Source organism: Mustelus asterias, chromosome 3 (genome assembly GCF_964213995.1).
Source record: "Mustelus asterias chromosome 3, sMusAst1.hap1.1, whole genome shotgun sequence".
NCBI lineage: Eukaryota > Metazoa > Chordata > Chondrichthyes > Carcharhiniformes > Triakidae > Mustelus > Mustelus asterias.
This window is the reverse complement of record NC_135803.1, coordinates 85,187,950-85,212,544: the sequence shown is the minus strand read 5'-3', so window position 1 is coordinate 85,212,544 and position 24,595 is coordinate 85,187,950. Positions and strand designations below refer to the sequence as shown.

At 47.4% G+C, this 24,595-nt stretch overlaps 1 protein-coding gene across 4 annotated transcripts in view; it reads right to left on the bottom strand.

The window, feature by feature from the left end:
* LOC144491451 (solute carrier organic anion transporter family member 2A1-like) overlaps window positions 1-24,595 on the bottom strand; it is a 450,593-nt gene that overhangs the window by 252,691 nt on the left and 173,307 nt on the right. For 3 of the 4 annotated variants that reach the window (XM_078209279.1, XM_078209280.1, XM_078209281.1), the window contains exon 6: window positions 3,454-3,587. The exons of the other annotated variant lie outside the window; for it this stretch is intronic. In XM_078209279.1, coding sequence (XP_078065405.1) covers window positions 3,454-3,587 — 134 coding nt within the window. The remainder of the gene's footprint in view (window positions 1-3,453; window positions 3,588-24,595) is intronic. 4 annotated transcript variants of the gene reach the window in all.

Here is a 24,595-nt window from a genome sequence, read left to right as displayed (position 1 = left end):
CTCAACTTGTAACGATGTGCTAACGGCTAATGTCCGTACTGTCTATTATCTAAAAAATATAAAAGATGCTCAACTACCATTGTGTAGTTGAGAAGGTGACTGCCTGTACTGCGGAGTACCAGCGCTTCTCCCAAAGCTTTGTCCGAATAAAACTGTTTGTTGAACTTCCAAGTCTAACTCCGAAGTGGTGAATTTCCCACAACACTAGCCTAGTATGCCAGTTCACTGCAGCTGGCTCAGCTTTCATGCCTACATAGTTGCCCTTATTTGTTGCTCAACTTAGCTACCTGAGTTGGTGTTGGAAGCAGAGACCCTAAGCTCTTTCAAAAAGTACCTGGATCTGCACCTTAAGTGCTGCAAGCTACAGGACCATGGGCCGAGTGTAAGAAAGTGGTTGGCACTGATGCCTCACTGCACTAGGGACCCAGGTTCAATTCTGGCCTTGGGTGGCAATCTGTATGGAGTTTGCACATTCTCCCAGTGTCTGCGTGGGTTTCCTCCGGGTGCTCCAGTTTCCTCCCACACTCCAAAGATGTGTGGGTTAGGTTGATTGGCCATGCTAAATTGCCCCTTTGTGTCCCAGGGTGTGTAGGTTGGGGGCGTTTCGTGGAGTAAATACATGGGAATACAGGGATAGGGACTGGGTCAGATGCTCTGTTGGAGAGTTGGTGCAGGTTCGATGGGCCATATTGCTGGAGGGGTTCTTTGATTCGAAAGGGCACCTGGGTGTCCTTGGGCTGGTATGGACAAGATGGGCCGAATGGCCTCATTCTTTGCTGTAACATTTCTATGGTTCTATTTAAGTTTAAAATACTAGTCTTAGACTGACCCACTCTTCTCCCTTTCAAACTGGATGTAAAATTCAGTCATATTGTGGTTGCTGCCACCTAAGTTTCCTTTACACAGCGGTAATTAATTAATCCTGTCACATTACACAATACCGTGTTGAATATAACCTGCTCTCAGGTTGGTTCCAGAACGTGCTGCTCTAAGAAACTATCTCAAAAATATTCTATGAGCTCCTCATCCAGGCTACTACTGCCAATCTAATTATTCCAGTTCATCTGTAGATTAAGGTTACCCATGATTATTGCCGTCTCTTTATCACAACCAGCCAATATTTCTTCTGATATGCTTTGTCCTACATTGTGGTTACTATTTGGGAGTATGTAGACCACTGCTACCAGTGACTTCTTTCCCCTATTATCCCTCATCTTCACCCAAACCAATTCCACATCCTGATCTCCTGAACTAAGGTCATCTCCAACTATTGCACCAATGCAATACTTGATTAACAGTGCTACCCCGCCACCTTTACCTAGCTTCCTATTCTTCTTTAATGTCATATACCCCCCAATGTTCAGGACCCAATCTTCAGAGCCTTTAGTTTTGTCTTTTTCTTATCTTTGAATTTAAATTCCACCAGCTGCTGTGGTGGGATTTGAACCTATGTCCCTAGAGCATTAGCCTGGGCCTGTGGCTTACTAATCCAGTGGAATTACCACTACCATTACCCCCTGTCACCATCACTGCCTGTCAACTGTGCCTTGGTGAGTTCCTCAGTGCATCTTGTAGGTTGTACACACTGCTGGTACTATGCACTGGTGCGCAAGGGAATGAATGTTTAAAATGGTGGATAGGGTGCCAATCGAGTGGGCTGCTTTGTCCTGTATGGTGTCAAGCTTCTTCATAGAATCCCTACTGTGCAGGAGGAGGCCATTTGTCCCATTGAGCCTGCACCGACAGCAATTCCACCCAAGCCCTATCCCTGTAATCCCACGTATTTACTCTGCTCGTCCCCCTGACACTAAGGGGCGATTTAGCATGGTCAATCAACCTAACCTGCACATCTTTGGACTGTGGGAGGAAACTGAAGCACCCAGAGGAAACCCACGCAGACAAGGGGAGAATGTGCAAACTTCACACAGACATTGACCCAAGGCCGAAATTGAACCCAGATCCGTGGTGCTGTGAGGCAGCAGTGCTAACCACCGTGCCACCATGCCATCCTCTTGAGTGTTGTCAGAGTTGCATTTATCCAGGCAAGTAGAGGGTATTCCATCACACTCCCTGACTTCTAACTTGGGGATGTTCAAAAGGCATTAGGGAGTCAAGAGTCAAGTTATTTGTTGTAGAATCTCCAGTTTCTGACCTGCTCCTGTAGTCATCGTATTTATATGGCTTGTTATATGGTAACCCCCAGAATGTTGATAGTGGGGGATTCAGCGATGGTAATGCCATTGAATGTCATTGGAATATGGTTAGATTCTCTCTTGTCAGGGACCCGTGTTCAATTCCGGCTGTGGGTCACTGTCTGTGTGGAGTTTACACGTTCTGCTCGTGTCTGCGTGGGTTTCCTTTGGGTGCTTCAGTTTCCTCCAAAGATGTGTGGGGTAGGTTGAATGGCCATGCTAAATTGTCCTTTAGCGTCAGGGGGATGAGCAGCATAGATACATTGGGTTATGGGGATAGGGTCGGGGTGGAATTGTTGTTGGTGCAGGCTCAATGGGCTGAATTGCCTCCTTCTGCACTGTACAGATTCAATGATTCAAGGTTGGAACACTACACACTGGAAATTAGAAGAATTAGATCTCATTGAAACATATAGGTTCTTAAGAGGCTTGGCAGGGTAAATGCTGAGAGGATGTCTCCCCTCATGGGAGAATCTAGGACCAGAGGGCAGAGTCTCAGAATAAAGACGTGCCAATTTGAGACAGATGAGAGTTGAACTCCTTGCCACAGAGAGCTATGGGGGCAGAAGCATTGTGCACATTTCAGGCTGAGATTGATAGATTATTGATCAGCAAGGGGATCAAAGGTTACAGGGAAAGGGCGGGAAAGTGGATGTGAGAAATATTGGATCAGCCATGATCCGATTGAATGGCGGAGCAGGCTCGAGGGGCCAAACAGGCGTACTTCTGTTTCTATTTCTTATGTTCTTATCATCTTGTATGACCCCAACTAGTGGAGAGCTTTCTCTTTGAATTTAATCATTTTTTACTAGGGCTCCTTGATGCCACATTTGGTCAAACATTGTCGTGATGTCAAGAGCAGTCACTCTCACCTCCCCTTGAGTCCAGCTCTTTTGTCCATGTTTGGATCAAACTGCAATGAAGTCAAAAACTGAGTGCCCCTAGTGAAACACAAACTAAGCATCAGTGAGCAGACTTTTGCTGAGTAAGTGCCGACAGATAGCACTGTTGACAATCCCTTCCATCACTTTACTCATGATCAAGAATAGGCCAATGGGGTGAGAATTTTAGCTGTCAGATATGTCCTGCTTTTTTGCGGACAGGACACAGCTGGGTAATTTTCCCCTGATGCTTATGGGATCTTGCTTGGCTTGAATTTGATCCCTGAATTTGCCTACACATTAAGTCTTTGGACTTAAAAAGTTATTTTTTTAAATCCATGGACATTACAAAAGACCAAATACTCATTAAACATTCTTACCTTCCGAGGAATCATTTCTCGAGGGAAAAAGAAATAAGGAACAGAGATGATGACCAAAATACTGCTGGATATCAGCAATCCAAGCCACCAGGCACCAATCCATCGCGGGTCACTCGGCTTCAAATCAATGGTAGCTGGGGAGTGGAACAAAACAAGGAGATATAGGTCTCCATCACTCTCACTGAATGGAACAGAATCGGACAGCACAGAGGCAGGCAATTTAGTCCTTTTTGTCTGTGCTGGCTCTTTGAAAGAACTATCTAATCTCTGCTCTTTCTCCAAGAATTAATCAAATTCCCTTTAGAAAATTACTGTTGAACCTGCTTCTACTCTTTCGAATAGTGCATTCTTGGTCACAACCATGTGAGCTAGAATAAAAACATGTCCCCTCATTTCCTGCTGGTTCTTTTGCCAATTAACTTAAATCTTCTTCCTCTGGTTACGAACCCTCTTAGAACCATAGAACCATAGAAAATTACAGCTCAGAAACAGGCCTTTTGGCCCTTCTTGTCTGTGCCGAACCATTTTTTGCCTAGTTCCACTGACCTGCACTTGGACCATATCCCTCCACACCCCTCTCATCCAGGAACCCGTCCAAGTTTTTCTTAAATGTTAAAAGTGACCCCCGCATTTACCACTATCCGGCAGCGCATTCCACACTCCCACCACTCTCTGCGTGAAGAAGCCCCCTCTAATATTCCCTTTAAACTTTTCTCCTTTCACCCTTAACCCATGCCCTCTGGTTTTTTTCTCCCCGAGCCTCAGCGGAAAAAACCTGCTTGCATTCATTCTATCTATACCCATCAAAATCTTATACACCTCTATCAAATCTCCCCTCAATCTTCTACGCTCCAGGGAATAAAGTCCCAACCTATTCAATCTCTCTCTGTAACTCAGCTTCTCAAGTCCCGGCAACATCCTTGTGAACCTTCTCTGCACTCTTTCAACCTTATTTACATCCTTCCTGTAACTAGGTGACCAAAACTGTACACAATACTCCAAATTCGGCCTCACCAATGCCTTATATAACCTTACCATAACACTCCAACTTTTATACTCGGTACTCCGATTTATAAAGGCCAATGTACCAAAGGCACTCTTTACGACCCTATCCACCTGTGACGTCACTTTTAGGGAATTCTGTACCTGTATTCCCAGATCCGTCTGTTCAACTGCACTCTTCAGAGTCCTACCATTTACCCTGTACGTTCTACTTTGGTTTGTCCTTCCAATGTGCAATATCTCACACTTGTCAAAATTAATTGCATATATTCTGAATGAAAAAATGATATATTGATATGAATAATAAAAGGAAACAACTACCACATCAAACCAACATTCATCTAGGCAATGTAATAGAAACATAGAAACATAGAAAAACTACAGCACAAACAGGCCCACAAGTTGTGCCGAACACATCCCTACCTTCTAGACCTACCTATAACCCTCCATCCTATTACGCTCCATGTACTCATCCAGGAGTCTCTTAAAAGACCCTATTGAGTTCGCCTCCACCACCACTGACGGCAGCCGATTCCACTCGCCCATCACCCTCTGTGTGAAAAACTTACCCCTAACATCTCCACTGTACCTACCCCCCAGCACCCTAAACCTGTGTCCTCTCGTAGCAGCCATTTCCACCCTGGGAAAAAGCCTCTGAGAGTCCACCCGATCTATGCCTCTCAACATCTTATACACCTCTATTAGGTCTCCTCTCATCCTACGTCTCTCCAAGGAGAAAAGACCGAGCTCCCTCAGCCTATCCTCATAAGGCATGTCACTCAATCCAGGCAACATCCTTGTAAATCTCCTCTGCACTCTTTCAATCTTTTCCACATCCTTCCTGTAATGAGGCGACCAGAACTGAGCACAGTACTCCAAGTGGGGTCTGACGAGGGTCTTATATAGCTGCATCATTATCCCCGGACTCCTAAACTCAATCCCTCGATTGATAAAGGCCAGCACACCATACACCTTCTTAACCACCTCCTCCACCTGCGGGGCCGATTTCAGAGTCCTATGGACCCGGTCCCCAAGGTCCTTCTGATCCTCTACAGTACTAAGAGTCTTTCCCTTTATATTGTACTCCTTCGTCCCATTTGACCTACCAAAATGGACCACGGCGCATTTATCTGGGTTGAAGTCCATCTGCCACTTGTCCGCCCAGTCTTGCATCCTATCTATGTCCCTCTGTAACTTCTGACATCCCTCCAGACTATCCACAACCCCACCAACCTTCGTGTCGTCGGCAAACTTACCAACACATCCCTCCGTTTCCTCATCCAGGTCATTTATGAAAATGACAAACAGCAAGGGTCCCAGAACAGATCCCTGAGGCACACCACTGGTGACCGACCTCCATTTAGAAAAAGACCCATCCATACCCACTCTCTGCCTCCTTTGGGCAAGCCAGTTCTGGATCCACAGGGCAGCAGCCCCTTGGATCCCATGCCCTCTCACTTTTTCTAGAAGCCTTGCATGGGGGACCTTATCGAACGCCTTGCTAAAATCCATATAAACCACATCTACCACCTTCCCTTCATCAATGTGTTTAGTCACATTTTCGAAGAACTCCACCAGGCTCGTAAGGCACGATCTGCCCTTGACAAAGCCATGCTGAGTATTCTTGCGCATACTAAACCTCTCTAAATGCTCATATATCCTGTCCCTCAGGATCTTCCCCATTAGTTTACCAACCACTGAGGTTAGACTCACCGGTCGGTAATTACCTGGGCTATCTCTATTCCCCTTCTTGAAAATAGGAACCACATCCGCAATCCTCCAATCCTCCGGCACCTCTCCCGTCTCCATCGACGACGCAAAGATCATCGCCAGAGGCTCTGCAATCTCTTCCCTCGCCTCCCACAGTAACCTGGGGTACATCCCATCCGGACCCGGCAACTTAGCTATCTTGATGCCATTCAAAGATTCCAGCCAACCTCTTTCTTAAAGTCCACATACTCAATCCTTTCAGTCCACTGTACGCCCACAGTACATCCACCCAGGTCCTTCTCCTCTGTGAAAACCGAGGCAAAATACTCATTGAGCACCTCTGCCATTTCTACTGGTTCCGTACAGACTTTCCCGCCTTCACCTTTTATAGGCCCTATTCCATCACGTCTCATCCTTTTACTCTTCACATATTTATAGAACGCCTTAGGGTTCTTCTTAATCCTACCTGCCAGGGCCTTCTCGTGACCCCTTCTGGCTCTCCTAATTTCCTTCTTTAGTCCCTTCCTACAAGCCATATACTCATCTAGATCCCTATCTTCGCCAAGCTCTCTGAACCTTTTGTACACTTTCCTTTTCTTCGAGACTAGGTCTCGCACAGCTTTCATGCACCACGGTTCCTTTAACCGACCAACACCTCCCTGTCTGCTCGGAACGTTGTCCTGTGGAACTCTAGACAGAGATTCCTTGAAAAACTGCCACCTCTCTTCAGCACATTTCCCCGAGAATACCTCCTTCCAATTTACTCCTCTAATTTGCTGTCTAATGTCTTCATATTTCCCCTTACTCCATATAAACACTTTCCTAGCTTGCCTGATCCTCTCTTTTTCCAATGCAAGCATAAAGGAGATAGAGTTATGATCGCTATCCCCAAGATGCTCTCCCACTGAGAGATCTGACACCTGTCCAGTTCATTGGTCAGTATCAGATCAAGTACAGCCTCTCCTCTTGTAGGCTTGTCCACATGCTGTGTCAGGAAACCCTCCTGAACACACCTAACGAACTCTTCCCCATGCAATCCCCTTACCCTAGGGATATTCCAATCTATGTTTGGGAAATTAAAGTCTCCCATCACAACAACTCTGCTATTACTGCATCTCTCCAGGATCTGTTTCCCTATCTGCTCCTCCACCTCCCTGTTACTATTGGGCGGCCTATAGAACACTCCCAGCAAAGTGACCGGCCCCTTCCCACTCTGAACTTCCACCCACAGAGACTCGGTGGACAATCCCTCCACAGCATACACCTTCTCTACAGCTGTGACTCTATCCTTGATCAGCAGTGCCACTCCACCCCCTCTCTTGCCTCCCTCCCCTTCCTGAAACATCTGAATCCCGGCACCTGGAGTATCCAGTCCTGTCCCTGAGACATCCAAGTCTCCGTAATGGCCACCACATCATACTTCCAGGCATCGATCCATGCTCTGAGCTCATCCCCTTTATTCACTATACTCCTGGCATTAAAGTAAACACATCTCAATCCTTTGGTCTGAGCTCTCCCCTTCTCTATTCCCTGTCCATCCGCCCTCTTGCACTGCCTATAACCCTTCTCTGTTTGCGAGCTAACTTCCTCACTCTCAGTCACCTCATTTTGATCCCCTCCCCCCAACCTATCTCGTTTAAACTCTCCCCAGTAGCCTCAGCCAACCTTCCTGCCAGGATATTGGTCCCCCTGGGATTCAAGTGCCACCCGTTTTTTGTGTACAGGTCACACCTGCCCCTAAAGATGTCCCAATGGTCCAGGAACCTGAATCCCTGCCCCCTGCACCAGTCCCTCAGCCACACATTCATCCTCCACCTCACTCCATTCCTGTCCTCACCTTCCCGTGGCACAGGCAGTATTCCTGAGATTACTACCTTTGCTTTCCTCCTTCTCAGCTGTCTCCCTAATTCCCTGTACTCTCTTTTCATGGCCCCTTCCCCCTTCCTTCCCACATCAGCGGTACCAATATGTACCGCTACCTCTGGCTCCTCTCCCTCCCACCTCAGGATTTCTGGGACTCGCCCAGCGACATCCTGGATCCCGGCCCCAGGGAGGCAGACCACCATGCGAGACTCCCGCCTGCCTCCGCAAAATCGCCTGTCCGTCCCCCTGACTGTCGAGTCCCCGATTAACACTGCCTTCCTCCTCTTTTCCTTAGCCCTCTGAGTTACAGGGCCGGACTCCACCCCGGAGACACGGCCACTGCTGCTTCTCCCAGATGGGCTGTCCCCCCCAGCAGTACTCAGGCAGGAGTACTTGTGTAGGGGCACATCCACCGGGGTGCTCTCAATCACCCGAACTTTACCCTTCCTGGCCGTCACCCACTTGGCCTCCTCCCGTGGCCCTGGTGTGACCACCTGATGATAGCTCTTGTCTATCACCTCCTCATTCTCCCTTAACAGCCTAAGATCCTCGAGCTGCAGATCCAGCTCCCTAACACGGTCCCTCAGGAACCACAGCTCGACACACCCCTCACAGATGTGGATATCCGGGAGGCCAGGTGCCTCCAGGATCTCCCACATCCTACACTGGGAACAACACACTGGCTTCACACTCATATTTCACCCTTTCTACCAAGGTGCACAGAGAGAAGTAAATTAGAATTTAAAAAAAAGAAACTCAACCCTGCTCGCCCTTTCCCCGAAGCCCTGTGAGCCAAAGCCCTTACAGCTTTCACTCTGCTTCCCACTCACTCCCCAGCCCGCTCCCGACGCTGCCCGCTCAAAAGTGTGGCCTGCTTTTAAACCCACCAAAAACCTTCCCGGGCTTCTCCTGGGCCTGCTTCCTGTTTTGGATTTAAAAAAACCTCCGATTTTTTTACACAAATTTAACTGAAAAATAAATAAATTAATCACATGCACAAACACACTGCCTTACCCTCAGCCTGCTCCTGTGGAACAATGAGCCATATAATATACATGGGAATTTAAGGGAAAGATATTGAGTGGCATAGTGACAGTGGTTGGCACTGCTGTCTCACAGCACCAGGAATCCGGGTTCAATTCCGGCCTCGGGTGACTGTCTGTTTTCACTCCTCCTTGTTTCTACGTGGGTTTCCGCCGGGTGATCCGGTTTCCTCCCACAGTACAAAGATGTGGAGGTGAGGTGGCTTGGCCATGCTAAATTATCCAGTAATGTCCCAAGTTGTGTAGATTAGGGGGATTAGCGGAGTAAATACATGGGAATAAGGAGATTGGTGTCTGGGTGGGACGCTCTGTTGGTGAGTCAGTACAGACTCAACGGGCCGAATGGCCTCCTTCTGCACTGCAGGGATTCTATGATTCTGTGTTCCACATTGTAACCTGGTCAGAGTGATCTACTATGATGGTACGGTCTGATTGGTTCAATGGGTGCAAATTTTATTACACCTTTAATTTTTACATCTGTACAAACCAATTGCCTTAGATTTCCTTTCAATGACACTGATTTGCAGGGTCACACTGCAGGAAATTTTGGGAATGCTGCTACAGTTAATGATGTCGAGTCCAGTCTAAGGCGTAAATGTTACACTTAAGACAAGTCAGGTGAGGACAGCTGAGCAGAATGTGTGGCTTATTATATGTGTGGAGTCTAGGACGCTGTCAGTGTCCAAGATGACCATGTACGTAAGAAATGCTGCCAGCTGCAGGAGCTGGAGCTCTGGGTTTTGGAGCAGTGGTTGGAGACACTGTGGCCCATCTGTAAGGCTGAGAGTTACGTGGATACCACGTTTAGAGAGGTGGTCACAACACAGCTCAAGGGACTAGAGGTAAGAAGGGAATGGGTGACCACCAAACAGGAAGAACAGGCAGGAAGTGGAGTAGACCCCTGGGGTCCCGTTCATAAATCAGTATTCCCTTATGGAAGCTGGTACATCGGAGGAATGCAGTTAGAACCAAGCTTCTGGCAACACCAGCAGCGTGCCTGTATTGGGCAACTGGGAGGTGGAGGGACCTGCAAGGAACACTCAGCATTGAGAGAGGATAAAGGAAAGCACGAAGACAAGGCCTACACTCACCTTCGGGAATCAGACAGCTTTGGACCTACGAGAAACTCCTTCTCTTCAAAGAGTGCGTTGAGTTTGAAAGATTGAGCAGTGACATCACTGGAAAGCAGTAAGCTGATTGGTTGGTGAGTAATTGACATTAAGGACTGTGGTTAAATAGCTGAAGCTGAAAGAAATGTATTATTTACTGGGAAAATATTATTTATTATCTGTATCTCGAATTGCTATAGTCTAAGGCATTAATTTTACATTTAAGACATAACAGGTGAGGCGAGCCAAGTGAAATGTGTGGCTTATCATATGTGAGGAGTCCTGGACACTAGATGACCACACGTGCAGGAAGTGGTCCCAGCTGCAGAAACTGAAGCTCCGGGTTTTGGAGTCTGAGCAGCGACTGGAGACACTGTGGCACAACCGCAAGGCTGAGAGTTATATGGATAGCACGTTTAGAAAGGAGGACACACCACAGATCAAGGGGTGAGAGCAAAGAAGGGAATAGGTAACAGTCCAGAAAGAAGAGGCAGTTAGTGCAAGAATCCCCTGGGGTCCCACTCACTAACTAGTATTCAAGTTTGAAAGCTAATGAGGGCACTGGTATGTCAGGGGAATTCAGTCAGAGCTAAGCTTCTGGTACCACAAGCGGCTTGACTGTACAGTGGGGGAGGAAGAAGAAAGAAATCATAGAAATTATAGAAACCCTACAGTGCAGATGGAGGCCATTCGGCCCATCGAGTCTGCACCGACCACAATCCCACCCAGGCCCTACCCCCACATATTTTACCCACTAATCCCTCTAACCTACACATCCCAGGACTCTAAGGGGCAATTTTTTGACCTGGCCAATCAACCTAACCCGCACATCTTTGGACTGTGGGAGGAAACCGGAGCACCCGGAGGAAACCCACGCAGACACGAGGAGAATGTGCAAACTCCACACAGACAGTGACCCGAGCCGGGAATCGAACCCGGGACCCTGGAGCTGTGAAGCAGCAGTGCTAACCACTGTGCTACCGTACCGCCCTAAAGGAAGACCAATAGTGATAGGGGATACAATAGGCATTTCTGCGGCTGAAGACATGACTCCAGGATGATGTGTTGCTTCCCTGGTATAGGGTCACGAATGTCACTCAACGGCTGCAGGGCATTCTGAAAGAGCAGGGTGATGAGCTAGAGATCATGTTACATGTTGGTATTAATGATATGGGCAAAGTGAGGAATTAGGTCTTGCATTAGGATTCAAGGAGCTAGGCAGTAGATTAAAAAGCAGGACCTCAATGGTTGTAATCTGTGGGTTACTCCCGGTGCCACGTGCTAGCAAGAATAGAAATAGGAAAACAGGAGAGATGAGTGCATGGCTCAAGAGTTGGTGCAGGAGGGAGGGTTTTAGATTCCTGGATCACTGGTACCGTTTCGAGGAAGGTGGGACATGTACAAATGGGATGGTCTGCACCTGAACCGCATTGGGACCAACATTCTTGCAGGTAGGTTTGCAAGTACTGTTGGGAGGAGTTTAAACTAGTCGGGCAGGGAGAGGAGACACAGGATATTGATGAAATAGAGATACATCATGCTACCATAAAGGAAGCAAGTCAGAGTTCAGCTATGTTGAGGGTCAAGCAAGTAAGGTAAGACTGGGTGGTCTTTACTTTAATGCTCGGAGTGTTATCGGTAAGACTGATTAATTCAAGGCCTGGATTTTGAAATAAGTCAGCAGAGGCTGTATCCCTTCACCAGATTCCTTTTTATTTACAAGCTCTATTTAAGTTCATAGAGTGTTACAAACTCTGAGACAGAATTTGGAGTCCCAGGAGACATGACACTCCCAGTTATGTATACAACAAAGGCTCTCTGATTGGACAAGCAGTAAAGAGCTCAATCAGGGCAATCATATTCTAAGAGGCCAACCTCAATGGCTTCATTGAAGTCATTAAACCCCTTTCACACCGATGTCCTTTTCGACATTTCAGGGCAGGGTCCAGATCTTTCCACATCCGATGTTGGAGGGGTGTATCTGATAAGCAACTGTCTCTTTTGTAGCAAGCGCCGGAGTTCCAGCTCGCCCCCTTCCTCGGGCAGCGGAGGAGTTCCGCAGTTTAATCTGCAGTGTCCATTTCGGACTCCGAAGTTTTCACTACGGGCGACGGAGAGGCGGTCAGTCTGGTAGGATTCCCCTCGGTTCTCTGCCCGCTTGGCTGAGTCGGTTCTGGGACAAACGGTGGTTTTGAGGCCTGCATCTGATCTAGGTGTTTATTCAGGAAGACCTCTCCAACGCATACTCAGTAAAATACAGGTCCTGTCCTGGACTCGACTGTTCCCGGTAACTATGCGGGACCATTTGAGCAGGTCCTCACCCAGACTTAATCACCAGGCTCCAATTGCCTCTCATAGAATCATACAGTGTAGAAGAGGCCTTTCGGCCAGCACTTGGCTCATAGTCCTGAATGTTATGACATTCAAAGTGCTCATCCAGATATTTTTTAAAGGATGTGATTCAACTTGCCTTGACCACCGTACCAGGCAGCACATTCCAGACCATTACCACCCTCTGGGTTAAAATGTTTTTCCTCACATTTCCCCCTCAACCTCCTGTGTCTCACCTTGAACCTATGTCCCCTCCTGACTGACCTTTATATATGTATAAAAAAGCTTTTAGTTAAAGAGCAAGAGGTAGCCAGGGAGAGGATTGGCCCACTCGCGGAGAGGGGTGGGAATCTATGTGTGAAGCCAGAGGAAATGGGCAAGGTATTAGGGTCTTGAGAAACATTAAGGTGGACAAGCCCCAGGGCCTGATGGGATATACCCCAGAATATTGAGAGAGGCAAGGGAGGAAATTGCTGAGGTCTTGAGAGAAATCTTTCTATCCTCACTGGCTACAGGGGTCCCAGAGATTGGAGAATAGCTAATGTTGTTCCTTTGTTTAAGAAGTGTAGCAAGGATAATCCAGATAATTACAGGCCTTACGTCAGTGGTAGGGAAATTATTGGAGAGGATTCTTCAAAACAGGATTTACTCCCACTTGGAAATAAATGGATATATTAGCAAGAGGCAACATCGTTTTGTGAAGGGGAAGTCATGTCTTGATCGAGTTTTTCGAGGAAGTGATGAAGATGATTGATGAGAGTAGGGCAGTGGATTTTGTCTACATGGACTTCAGTAAGGCCTTTGACAAGGTCCCTCATGGCAGATAAGTACAGCAGGTGAAGTCGCACAGGTTCAGAGGTGAGCTGGCAAAATGGATACAGAACTGGCTCGGTCTAAAAGACAGAGGGTAGCAGTGGAAGGGTGCGTTTCTGAATGGAGGGCTGTGACAAGTGGTGTTCCTCAGGGATCAGTGCTGAGACCTTTGTTGTTTGTAACATATATCAATGAGTTGGAGGGAAATGTAACTGGTTTGATTAACAAGTTTGCAGACAACACAAAAGTTGGTGGAATTGCGGATAGCGATGAGGACCATCAGAGGATACAGCAGGATATAGATCGATTGGAGACTTGGGCGGAGAGGTGGCAGATGGAGTTTAATACGGACAAATGTGAGATAATGCATTTTGGAAGGTCTAATACAGATGGGAAATATACAGTAAATGGCAGAAACCTGAACAGTACTGATAGGCAGAGGGATCTGGGTGTACAGGTACACAGGTCACTGAAAGTGGCAACGCAGGTGGAGAAGGTAGTCAAGAAGGCATACAGCATGCTTGCCTTCATCGGCCGAGGCACTGAGTTTAAAAATTAACAAATGATGTTGCAGCTTTATAGAACCTTAGTTAGGCTGCACTTGGAATATAGTGTTCAATTCTGCTTGCCACACTACCAGAAGGATATGGAGGCTTTGGAGAGGGTACAGAAAAGATTCACCAGGATGTTGCCTGGAATGGAGGGCATTAGCTATGAGGAGAGGTCGGAGAAACTTGGTTTGTTCTCATTGGAACAACGGAGGTTGAGGGGTGACCTGACAGAAGTCTACAAGACTATGAGGGGCATGGATAGAGTGGATAGTCAGAAGCTATTTCCCAGGGTGGAAGAATCAATTACTAGGGGCATAGGTTTAAGGTGCGAGGGGCAAGGTTTAAAGGAAACGCATGAAGCATGTTTTCTTTTTTGCACAGAGGGTGGTGGGTGCCTGGAACTCACTGCTGGGGGAGGTAATGGAAGCAGATATGATAGTAACTTTTAAGGGGCATCCTGACAAATCCATGAATAGGATGGGAATACAGGGATATGGTCCCTGGAAGGAAAGGGGATTTTAGTTCAGACAGGCAGCATGGTCGGTGCAGGCTTGGAGGGCTGAAGGGCCGGTTCCTGTGCTGTAATTTTCTTTGTTCTTAAAGGGAATAGCTGCTCCTTATCTACTCTGTCCATGTCTCTCATAATCTTGTACAATTCGTTCAGGTCACCCCCTCAGTCTTCTGTGCTCCAACGAAAACAATCCAAGCCTATCCAACCTCTCTTCATAACTTAAATGTTCCATCCCAGGCAGTATCCTGCAACCCCTCCAGTGCAATCACATCCTTCCAATAATATAGTGACCAGAACTGCACACAGTACTCTAGCTGTGCCCTCACCAAAGTTCTATCGAACTCCAATATGACTTCCCTGCTTTTGTAATCTATGCCTCGATTGATAAAGGCAAGTGTCCCATATGCCTTTTTCACCACCCTATTAACATGCCCTTCCGATTTCAGAGATCTGTGGACAAACACACCACGTTCCCATTTTCCACAGAACTTCCCAGTGTCCTACAATTGATTGAATACTTTCTTGTCAAATTACCCCTTCTAAAGTGCATCACCTCACACTTTTCAAGGTTAAAATCTATCTGCCACTCATCTGGCGATTTGACCATTCCATCTATATCTTCTTGCAGGCCAAGACACCGGCTCACTGTTATCCACCCGTCCAATGTTTGCATCATTTGCGAAATTTACTAATCCTATCCCACACATAGTCATCAAAGTCATTAACATAAATGACGAATAATAGGGGCCCAGGAGCAGCGCTCCGAAAGCTAGTGGATTTTGCGACCAAATAAACCGGTTGGACTTTAACCTGGTGTTGTGAGACTTCTTACTGTGTCCACTATGACCCAGTGACAACTCTTGCCCTTGCTGACATTCCTGGCACTGACCCATTAGCGCCGCTATGTCTGCATTCATTCTGGCCACCAAACATAGCTCCTGGCCAGCATCTTCATCTTGGACACATCTGGGTGGCCATGATATAAGTCAGCCAGTATGGCATGGCGACCTTGACTTGAAACTAGCACTTGTGCCCACCCATTGCAGTATTCCGTCTTCTACTGTGAACTGTTCTCTTCTACTCCAGTACAGGTGGTATTAGGGTGGGACTGGCCTTTCTGTTTCCCCTGTCAGTACCAAGTGTTTCAATTTTGCGAGTACTGGGTCCTTCTGCATCCAGAGATGTATGTTATGTGTGACTACAGGAAGGGTATCCAAAAAGTTCATTATTAGTACCATCTCTTCTACTTTGGTCACCAACAGTGGGGTGTCTGCGAAAGGTAGCCTACTTAAGCTAGCTGTTTTTTTAATCCAGCTTCTAAAGTCTGGACCACTCTTTCCGCTAGCCTGTTCAATGCCAGATAGTATGGTGCCATCGTGATATGTCGAATCTCATTCAACTTCATGAATCAGGTGAACCCCTGGCTGGTGAAAGCTAGTTCATTGTCAGACAAGAGCACCTCTGGAATGCCAGCTAAACCTAATGTCCCAGCCAGTGCTCCAGCTGATAATTGGAAGCTGCTAATCGCAACACCCACCACTGGATCCGAGCCAACGATATCGGTGGCACCGTTTTGTCCACTGGAGCAAGCAGAGAGGGAGTGATTGGATGCAGGAGTGCTGGTGAGAGATTGATTGAATTAATTATTTATTTAATTAGTCAGTTAGTGTGTGGTTTTTTTTGGCCTTTACTTTTGTAGTAGTATTTTTCTTAAGTTTAAAGTGAAAACTGGAAGTGGGCTGCTAAGGAGTTTGGGAAGGGTTTTTTAAGCGCGCGAAGTATAAAAGGTAGGCTGCAGTATACAGCGGGCAGCGTCAGGAGCGGGCAGTGGAGAGTGTGGGAAGCAGAGTGTGAGCTATAAGGGCTTTGGCTCACAGGGCTTAGGCAGATGGGGCGAGGCAAGGTAAGTTATTTTTATCCAAACCTCTATAGGATAAGGGTAACTATGAGTGATAGGCCAGTTCGGTGCTTCCGGTGCGGGATGTGGGAGTTCGTGGAAACACCTAGCCTCCCAGAGGTTCACATTTGCGCCAGGTACGTGGAACTGCAGCTCCTGAGGGACCGCGTCATGGAACTGGAGCTGCAGATTGCTGACCTTGGTCGAGTCAGGGAGAATGAGAGAATAATTGACATGAGTTATAGGCAACTAGTTACACCAGGGCATCGGGAGGAAGACACGTGGGTCACAGTTAGGAGGAGTAAAGGTCAGAAGGGTAATGTACCAGAGAGTACTCCAGTGGCTGTCTCTCATAATAGGAAGGGCTCGGCGACAGGTGTGAGAGGGGAGGGGAGTGAGCAATTAGTGGAGGGGTCACCTGTGGTTGTTCCACTCCAAAACAAGTATATTGTTTTGGATAGTGTGGAGGAGGATGACTCTCCACAGGTAAGCCACAGTGACCAGGTCACTGGCACAGAGTCAGGCTCTGTGGCCCGGAAAGGAAAGAGAGGGGATAGGAGAGCAATAGTGGTGGGGGATGCGTCAGTTAGAGGCACGGACAGGCGATTCTGTGGGTGCGAACGGGACTCCAGGATGGTAGTCTGCCTACCTGGTGCTGGGGTCATGGATGTCTCCGAGCGGATAGGAGGCATCTTAAAAGGGGAAGATAAAGAAACGGATGTCATTGTACACATTGGTGCAAATGACGTAGATAGGAAGAGCAGGGGGATCCAACGAGAGCAATTCAGGGAGTTGGGAAATAGACTAAAAAGTAAGGCCTCCAGGGTGGCCATCTCTGGGCTGCTCCCAATGCCTTATGCCAGTGAGGCTAAGAATAGGGAGTTAGTACAATTGAATGCTTGGCTAAAGGACTGGTCCAGGAGGGAGGGCTTCATTTTCCTAGATCAATGGGAAGTTTTCAGGAGAGGATGGCACCTGTACAAGAAGGACGGGTCACAACTAAGTTGGAAGGGCACGAATATCCTGACTGGGAGTTTTGCTAGTGCAGTTCGGGGGGGTTTAAACTAGTATGGCAGGGGGGTGGGGATCAAAATATTAGGTCTACAAGTGTAGAGGCTGGGGACGAGCTTGGGGCTGGGACAAGGCTGGCAAAGAAGAAGAGCACTCTGGGGGAGGATGACCTCACTGGGCCTGGAGGTCTGGAGTGCTTATACTTCAATGCAAGGAGCGTAGCAGGTAAGACAGATGAACTTAGGGCCTTAATGCTCACGAGGAATTTGGATGTGGTTGCGGGGACGGAGACTTGGTTGAAAGAGGGACAGGACTGGCAGCTGAATATTCCGGGGTACAAGTGTTTTAGGCGAGACAGAGGAGGGGCCAAAAGAGGTGGGGGAGTAGCAGTATTAGTTGGAGAGCATATTACAGCGGTGCAGAGGGAGGACAATTCAGAGGAGTCGTGTAACGAGTCACTCTGGGTGGAGCTTAGAAACAGGAAGGGCGCAGTCACTATGTTGGGGGTATACTACAGGCCTCCCAACAGCCCAAGGGAAGTGGAAGAACGGATATGTCAGGAGATACTGGATAGGTGCAGGAAAAATAGGGTTGTTGTAGTGGGAGACTTCAATTTCCCTGGTATAGACTGGAAATCGCTGAGAGCTGGGACTCTGAATGGGGAGGAATTTGTAAAATGCGTACAGGAGGGTTCTTTGGAACAATATGTAGATAGCCCGACTAGAGAGGGGGCTATACTGGACCTCGTACTGGGGAATGAGCCCGGTCAGGTCTTAAAAGTTTCGGTTGGGGAACATGTGGTAAATAGTGACCACAATTCTGTTAGCTTTAGGATAGTGATGGAAAAGGATGAGTGGTGTCCCAAGGGTAAGGTGTTGGATTGGGGGAAGGCTAACTTTAGTGGGATTAGGCAGAAATTGGCAGCTCTTGATTGGGAGAGGCTGTTTGAGGGTAAATCCACATCTGGCATGTGGGAGTCTTTTAAGGAACAGTTGTTAGGGCTACAGGACAGGCATGTGCCTGTAAAAAAGGATAGGAAGGGTAGGATTCGAGAACCGTGGATAACCAGGGAAATTGAGGGACTGGTCAAAAAGAAAAGAGAGGCGTATGTTAGGTCCAGGCAGCTAAAAACGGAGGGAGCTCTGGAGGAGTACAAAGAAAGTAGGAAAGCACTCAAACGGGGAATTAGAAGGGCAAAAAGGGGTCACGAAATGTCCTTGGCAGACAGGATTAAGGAGAATCCCAAGGCATTTTATTTATACGTTAGGAACAAAAGGGTTGTCAGGGAAAAAAATCAGACCTCTCAGGGACAAAAGTGGGGAATTATGCTTGGAGCCCAAAGAAGTAGGGGAGATCCTAAATGAATACTTTGCATCGGTATTCACAAAGGAGAGGGATGTGTCGACTGGGAGTGTCTCGGAGGGGAGTGTTGAACCGTTGGAAAAAATCTCCATTACAAGGGAGGAAGTGTTAGGTTTGTTAGAGAATATAAAGACTGACAAATCCCCAGGGCCTGATGGAATCTATCCAAGGCTGCTCAGGGAGACGAGAGATGAAATCGCTGGGCCTCTGACGCAAATCTTTGTCTCGTCACTGGACGCAGGTGAGGTCCCAGAGGATTGGAGGATAGCTAATGTGGTCCCGTTATTTAAGAAGGGTCAGAAGGATAACCCGGGTAATTATAGGCCGGTGAGCTTGACGTCCGTGGTGGGGAAGTTGTTGGAGAAGATTCTTAGAGATAGGATGTATGCGCATTTAGAAAGGAATAAACTCATTAACGATAGTCAGCATGGTTTTGTGAGAGGGAGGTCATGCCTCACTAACCTGGTGGAGTTGTTTGAAGAAGTGACTAGAATGGTTGACGAGGGAAGGGCCGTGGATGTCGTCTATATGGACTTTAGTAAAGCGTTTGACAAAGTCCCTCATGGTAGGCTGGTGAAAAAGGTTGGATCTCATGGGATAAAGGGGGAGGTGGCTAGATGGGTGGAGAACTGGCTTGGTCACAGAAGACAGAGGGTGGTAGTGGAGTGGTCTTTTTCCGGCTGGAGGCCTGTGACTAGTGGTGTTCTGCAGGGCTCTGTATTGGGACCTCTGCTGTTTGTGATTTATATAAACGATCTGGAAGAAGGTGTAACTGGGGTGATCAGTAAGTTTGCAGACGACACAAAAATGGCAGGACTTGCAGATAGTGAGGAGCATTGTCAGAAGCTACAGAAGGATATAGATAGGCTGGAAATTTGGGCAAAGAAATGGCAGATGGAGTTTAATCCTGATAAATGCGAAGTGATGCATTTTGGTAGAAATAACGTAGGGAGGAGCTATACGATAAATGGCAAAACCATAAAGGGTGTAGATACGCAGAGGGACCTGGGTGTGCAAGTCCACAGATCCTTGAAGGTGACGTCACAGGTGGAGAAGGTGGTGAAGAAGGCATATGGCATGCTTGCCTTTATAGGACGGGGCATAGAGTATAAAAGTTGGGGTCTGATGTTGCAGATGTATAGAACGTTGGTTCGGCCGCATTTGGAATACTGCGTCCAGTTCTGGTCGCCACACTACCAGAAGGACGTGGAGGCTTTGGAGAGAGTACAGAGGAGGTTTACCAGGATGTTGCCTGGTATGGAGGGGCTTAGTTATGAGGAGGGATTGGGTAAACTGGGGTTGTTCTCCCTGGAAAGACGGAGAATGAGGGGATACTTAATAGAGGTGTATAAAATTATGAAAGGCATAGATAGGGTGAACGGTGGGAAGAATTTCCCCAGCTCGGTGGTGACGTTCACGAGGGGTCATAGGTTCAAGGTGAAGGGGGGGAGGTTTAACACAGATATCAGAAGGACATATTTTACACAGAGGGTGGTGGGGGCCTGGAATGCGCTGCCAGGCAAGGTGGTAGAGGCGGACACACTGGGAACGTTTAAGACTTATCTAGACAGCCATATGAACGAAGTGGGAATGGAGGGATACAAAAGAATGGTCTAGTTTGGACCAGGGAGCGGCACAGGCTTGGAGGGCCGAAGGGCCTGTTCCTGTGCTGTATTGTTCTTTGTCCTCTTTCATTAGTGCCGAAAGCTCGTGGCTTTTGCTACCAAATAAACCTGTTGGACTTTAACCTGGTGTTGTTAGACTTCTTACTGTGTTTACCCCAGTCCAACGCTAGCATCTCCACATCATGCTCTTTCATTAGTCCCAGCAACGGCTTGTGATCAGTGACTATCACAAATTTCCATCCATGTAGGTATTGATGGAATTTCTACACTCCAAATATTACTGCCAGACCTCCTTTCTCAATATGGGCGTACTTTCATACTGCTGTCACCAAGGATACTGGAGGCATAGTTATTGGCTGTTCCTCTTCATTGTGCCATCTATATGCTAAAACTGCCCCGATGCTGTATGGAGATGCATCACAGGTGAGCTCTCTTTTCGAGGGTTGTAATGTGCTAAGATATTCGCCGATGACAGCTGTTGTTTTATTTGCTTAAAAGCGGGCAGACCATTCCCAAGCTTGAACCTTTTTTAACAGTTGATGCAGGGAAGCCAAGATGGAGGCCTGGTCTGGGATGAATTTCCCGTAGTACGTCACTAGTCCTAAAAATAATTGTAACTCCTGAATTGAAGTGGGAGCCTGGACATATTTAATCACCCACATCCAGTCCTCCAAAGAATGTAGATCTGCTTTGTCCACTTTGTAACCCAGATAGGTCTCTTGAGATACAAAGGAAACGCACTTCTCCCTCCTTAAGTGCACACCAGCTATTGGCAGCCATCTGAGGACTTCCTCCAGATTCTGCAGGTGTTCTGCCCTTGTTTTTACCTGTAATGAGCACGTTATGCAGGTAAATGGCCACCTGTGGTAAAGTCTGTAATATGTTCTCCGTTGTTCTCTGGAAAATCACGCAGGCTGACGATATCGCAAAAGGTAACCTTGCATATTAGAATAGAATACCTACAGTGCAGAAGGAGGCCATTTGGCCCATCGAGCCTGCACCGACAACAATCCCACCCAGGCCCTAACCTCATGATCCCACATATTTACCCTACTAATCCCCCTGACACTAAGGGGTAATTTAGCATGGCCAATCAAACTAACCCACACATCTTTGGATAGTGGGAGGAAACTGGAGCACCCAAAGGAAACTCACGCAGACATGGGGAGCACATGCAAGCTCCCCACAGAACAGCCACCCAAATCAGGAATTGAACCCAGATTCCTGGCGCTGTGAGGCAGCAAAGAACAAAGAAAATTACAGCAAAGGAACAGGCCCTTCGGCCCTCCAAGCCTGCACCGACCATGCTGCCAGATTTCACAAAAACCCCCGACCCTTCCGGGGGCCATATCCCTCTAGTCCCATCCTATTCATGTACTTGTCAAGACGCCCCTTAAAAGTCACTACCACGTCCGCTTCCACTACCTCCCCCGGCAACGCGTTCCAGGCACCCACTACTCTCTGTGTAAAAAATCTGCCTCGTACATCTCCTTTAAACCTTAGCCCTCGCACATTAAACCTATGCCCCCGAGTAATTGACTCTTCCACCCTGGGAAAAAGCTTCTGACTATCCATTCTGTCCATGCCTCTCATAATCTTGTAGACTTCTATCGGTCTCCCCTCAACCTCCGTCGCTCCAGTGAGAACAAACCAAGTTTCTCCAACCTCTCCTCATAGCTAATGCCCTCCATACCAGGCAACATCCTGGTAAATCTTTTCTGTACCCTCTCCAAAGCCTCCACATCCTTCTGGTAGTGTGGCAACCAGAATTGAACACTATATTCCAAGTGCGGCCGAACTAAGGTTCTATAAAGCTGCAACATGACTTGCCAATTTTTAAACTCAGTGTCCCGGCCGATGAAGGCAAGCATGCCGTATGCCTTCTTGACTACCTTCTCCATCTGCATTGCCACTTTCAGTGATCTGTGTACCAGTACACCCAGATCCCTTTGCCTATCAATACTCTTAAGGATTCTGCCATTTACTGTATATTTCCTATCTGTAATAGACCTTCCAAAATGCATTACCTCACGTTTGTCTGGATTAAACTCTATCTGCCATCTCTCCGCCCAAGTCTCCAACTGATCTATATCCTGCTGTATCCTCTGATGATCCTCATCGCTATCCGCAAATCCACCAACCTTTGTGTCGTCTGCAAACTTACTAATCAATCCAGTTACATTTTCCTCCAAATCATTTATATATATTACAAACAGCAAAGGTCCCAGCACTGATCCCTGAGGAACACCACTTGTCACAGCCCTCCATTCAGAAATGCACCCTTCCACTGCTACCCTCTGTCTTCTTTGACCGAGCCAGTTTTGTATCCATCTTGCCAGCTCACCTTTGATCCCATGCAACTTCACCTTCTGCACCAGTCTGCCATGAGGAACCTTGTCAAAGGCCTTACTGAAGTCCATGTAGACAACATCCACTGCCCTATCCTCATCACTCATCTTCGTCACTTCCTCGAAAAACTCGATCAAGTTCATGAGACACGACCTTCCCTTCACAAAACCATGTTGTCTCTCACTAATATGTCCACTTATTTCCAAGTGGGAATAAATCCTGTCTCGCAGAATCCTCTCCAATAATTTCCCTCCCACTGACTTCAGGCTCACTGGCCTGTAATTACCTGGATTATTCTTGCTACCTTTCTTAAACAAAGGAACAACATTGGCTATTCTCCAATCCTCTGGGACCTCCCCTATAAGAAGTTTAACAACACCAGGTTAAAGTCCAACAGGTTTATTTGGTAGCAAAAGCCACACAAGCTTTCGAGGCTCTAAGCCCCTTCTTCAGGTGAGTGGGAATTCTGTTCACAAACAGAATTTATAAAGACACAGACTCAATTTACATGAATAATGGTTGGAATGCGAATACTTACAACTAATCCAGTCTTTAAGAAACAAAACAATGGGAGTGGAGAGAGCATCAAGACAGGCTAAAAAGATGTGTATTGTCTCCAGACAAGACAGCCAGTGAAACTCTGCAGGTCCACGCAACTGTGGGAGTTACAAATATTGTGACATGAACCCAATATCCTGGTTGAGGCCGTCCTTGTGTGTGCGGAACTTGGCTATCAGTTTCTGCTCAGCGACTCTGCGCTGTCGTGTGTCGCGAAGGCCGCCTTGGAGAACGCTTACCCGAATATCAGAGGCCGAATGCCCGTGACCGCTGAAGTCACGGTCACGGGCATTCGGCTGAAGCGGTCATGGGCATTCGGCCTCTGATATTCGGGTAAGCGTTCTCCAAGGCGGCCTTCGCGACACACGACAGCGCAGAGTCGCTGAGCAGAAACTGATAGCCAAGTTCCGCACACACAAGGACGGCCTCAACCGGGATATTGGGTTCATGTCACAATATTTGTAACTCCCACAGTTGCGTGGACCTGCAGAGTTTCACTGGCTGTCTTGTCTGGAGACAATACACATCTTTTTAGCCTGTCTTGATGCTCTCTCCACTCCCATTGTTTTGTTTCTTAAAGACTGGATTAGTTGTAAGTATTCGCATTCCAACCATTATTCATGCAAATTGAGTCTGTGTCTTTATAAATTCTGTTTGTGAACAGAATTCCCACTCACCTGAAGAAGGGGCTTAGAGCCTCGAAAGCTTGTGTGGCTTTTGCTACCAAATAAACCTGTTGGACTTTAACCTGGTGTTGTTAAACTTCTTACTGTGTTTACCCCAGTCCAACGCCGGCATCTCCACATCATGACCTCCCCTGTAGCCAGTGAGGATACAAAGATTTCTCTCAAGGCCCCAGCAATTTCCTCCCTTGCCTCTCTCAGTATTCTGGGGTATATCCCATCAGGCCCTGGGGACTTGTCTACCTTAATGTTTTTCAAGAACCCCAATACCTCCTCCTTTTTGATCTCAACATGACTCAAACTATCTACACATCCTTTCCCAGACTCATCATCCACCAAGTCCTTCTCGTTGGTGAATACTGACGCAAAGTACTCATTTAATACCTCGCCCATTTCCTCTGGTTCCACGCATCGATTCCCTCCCTTGTCCTTCAGTAGGCCAACCCTCTCCCTGGCTACCCTCTTGCTCCAGCAACCCCCAGTGCTAACCACTGTGCCACTGTGCCGCCCCAAGATACAGGCCCTTTTGTGTATTGATGGTGGCATATTTCTGCGAATCTTCATCCAGCTGCAACTGCAAATAAGCATCACCTGTAACTAATTTTGAAAGAGGAGTCCCCGGGCATCTTTGCATACAAACTTCAATCCGAGGAATTGGGTATTTATCCAGTTGTGAATAACAGTTGATTGTTTGAAATGGTCTTGCAGAAATTGATGGGATTGA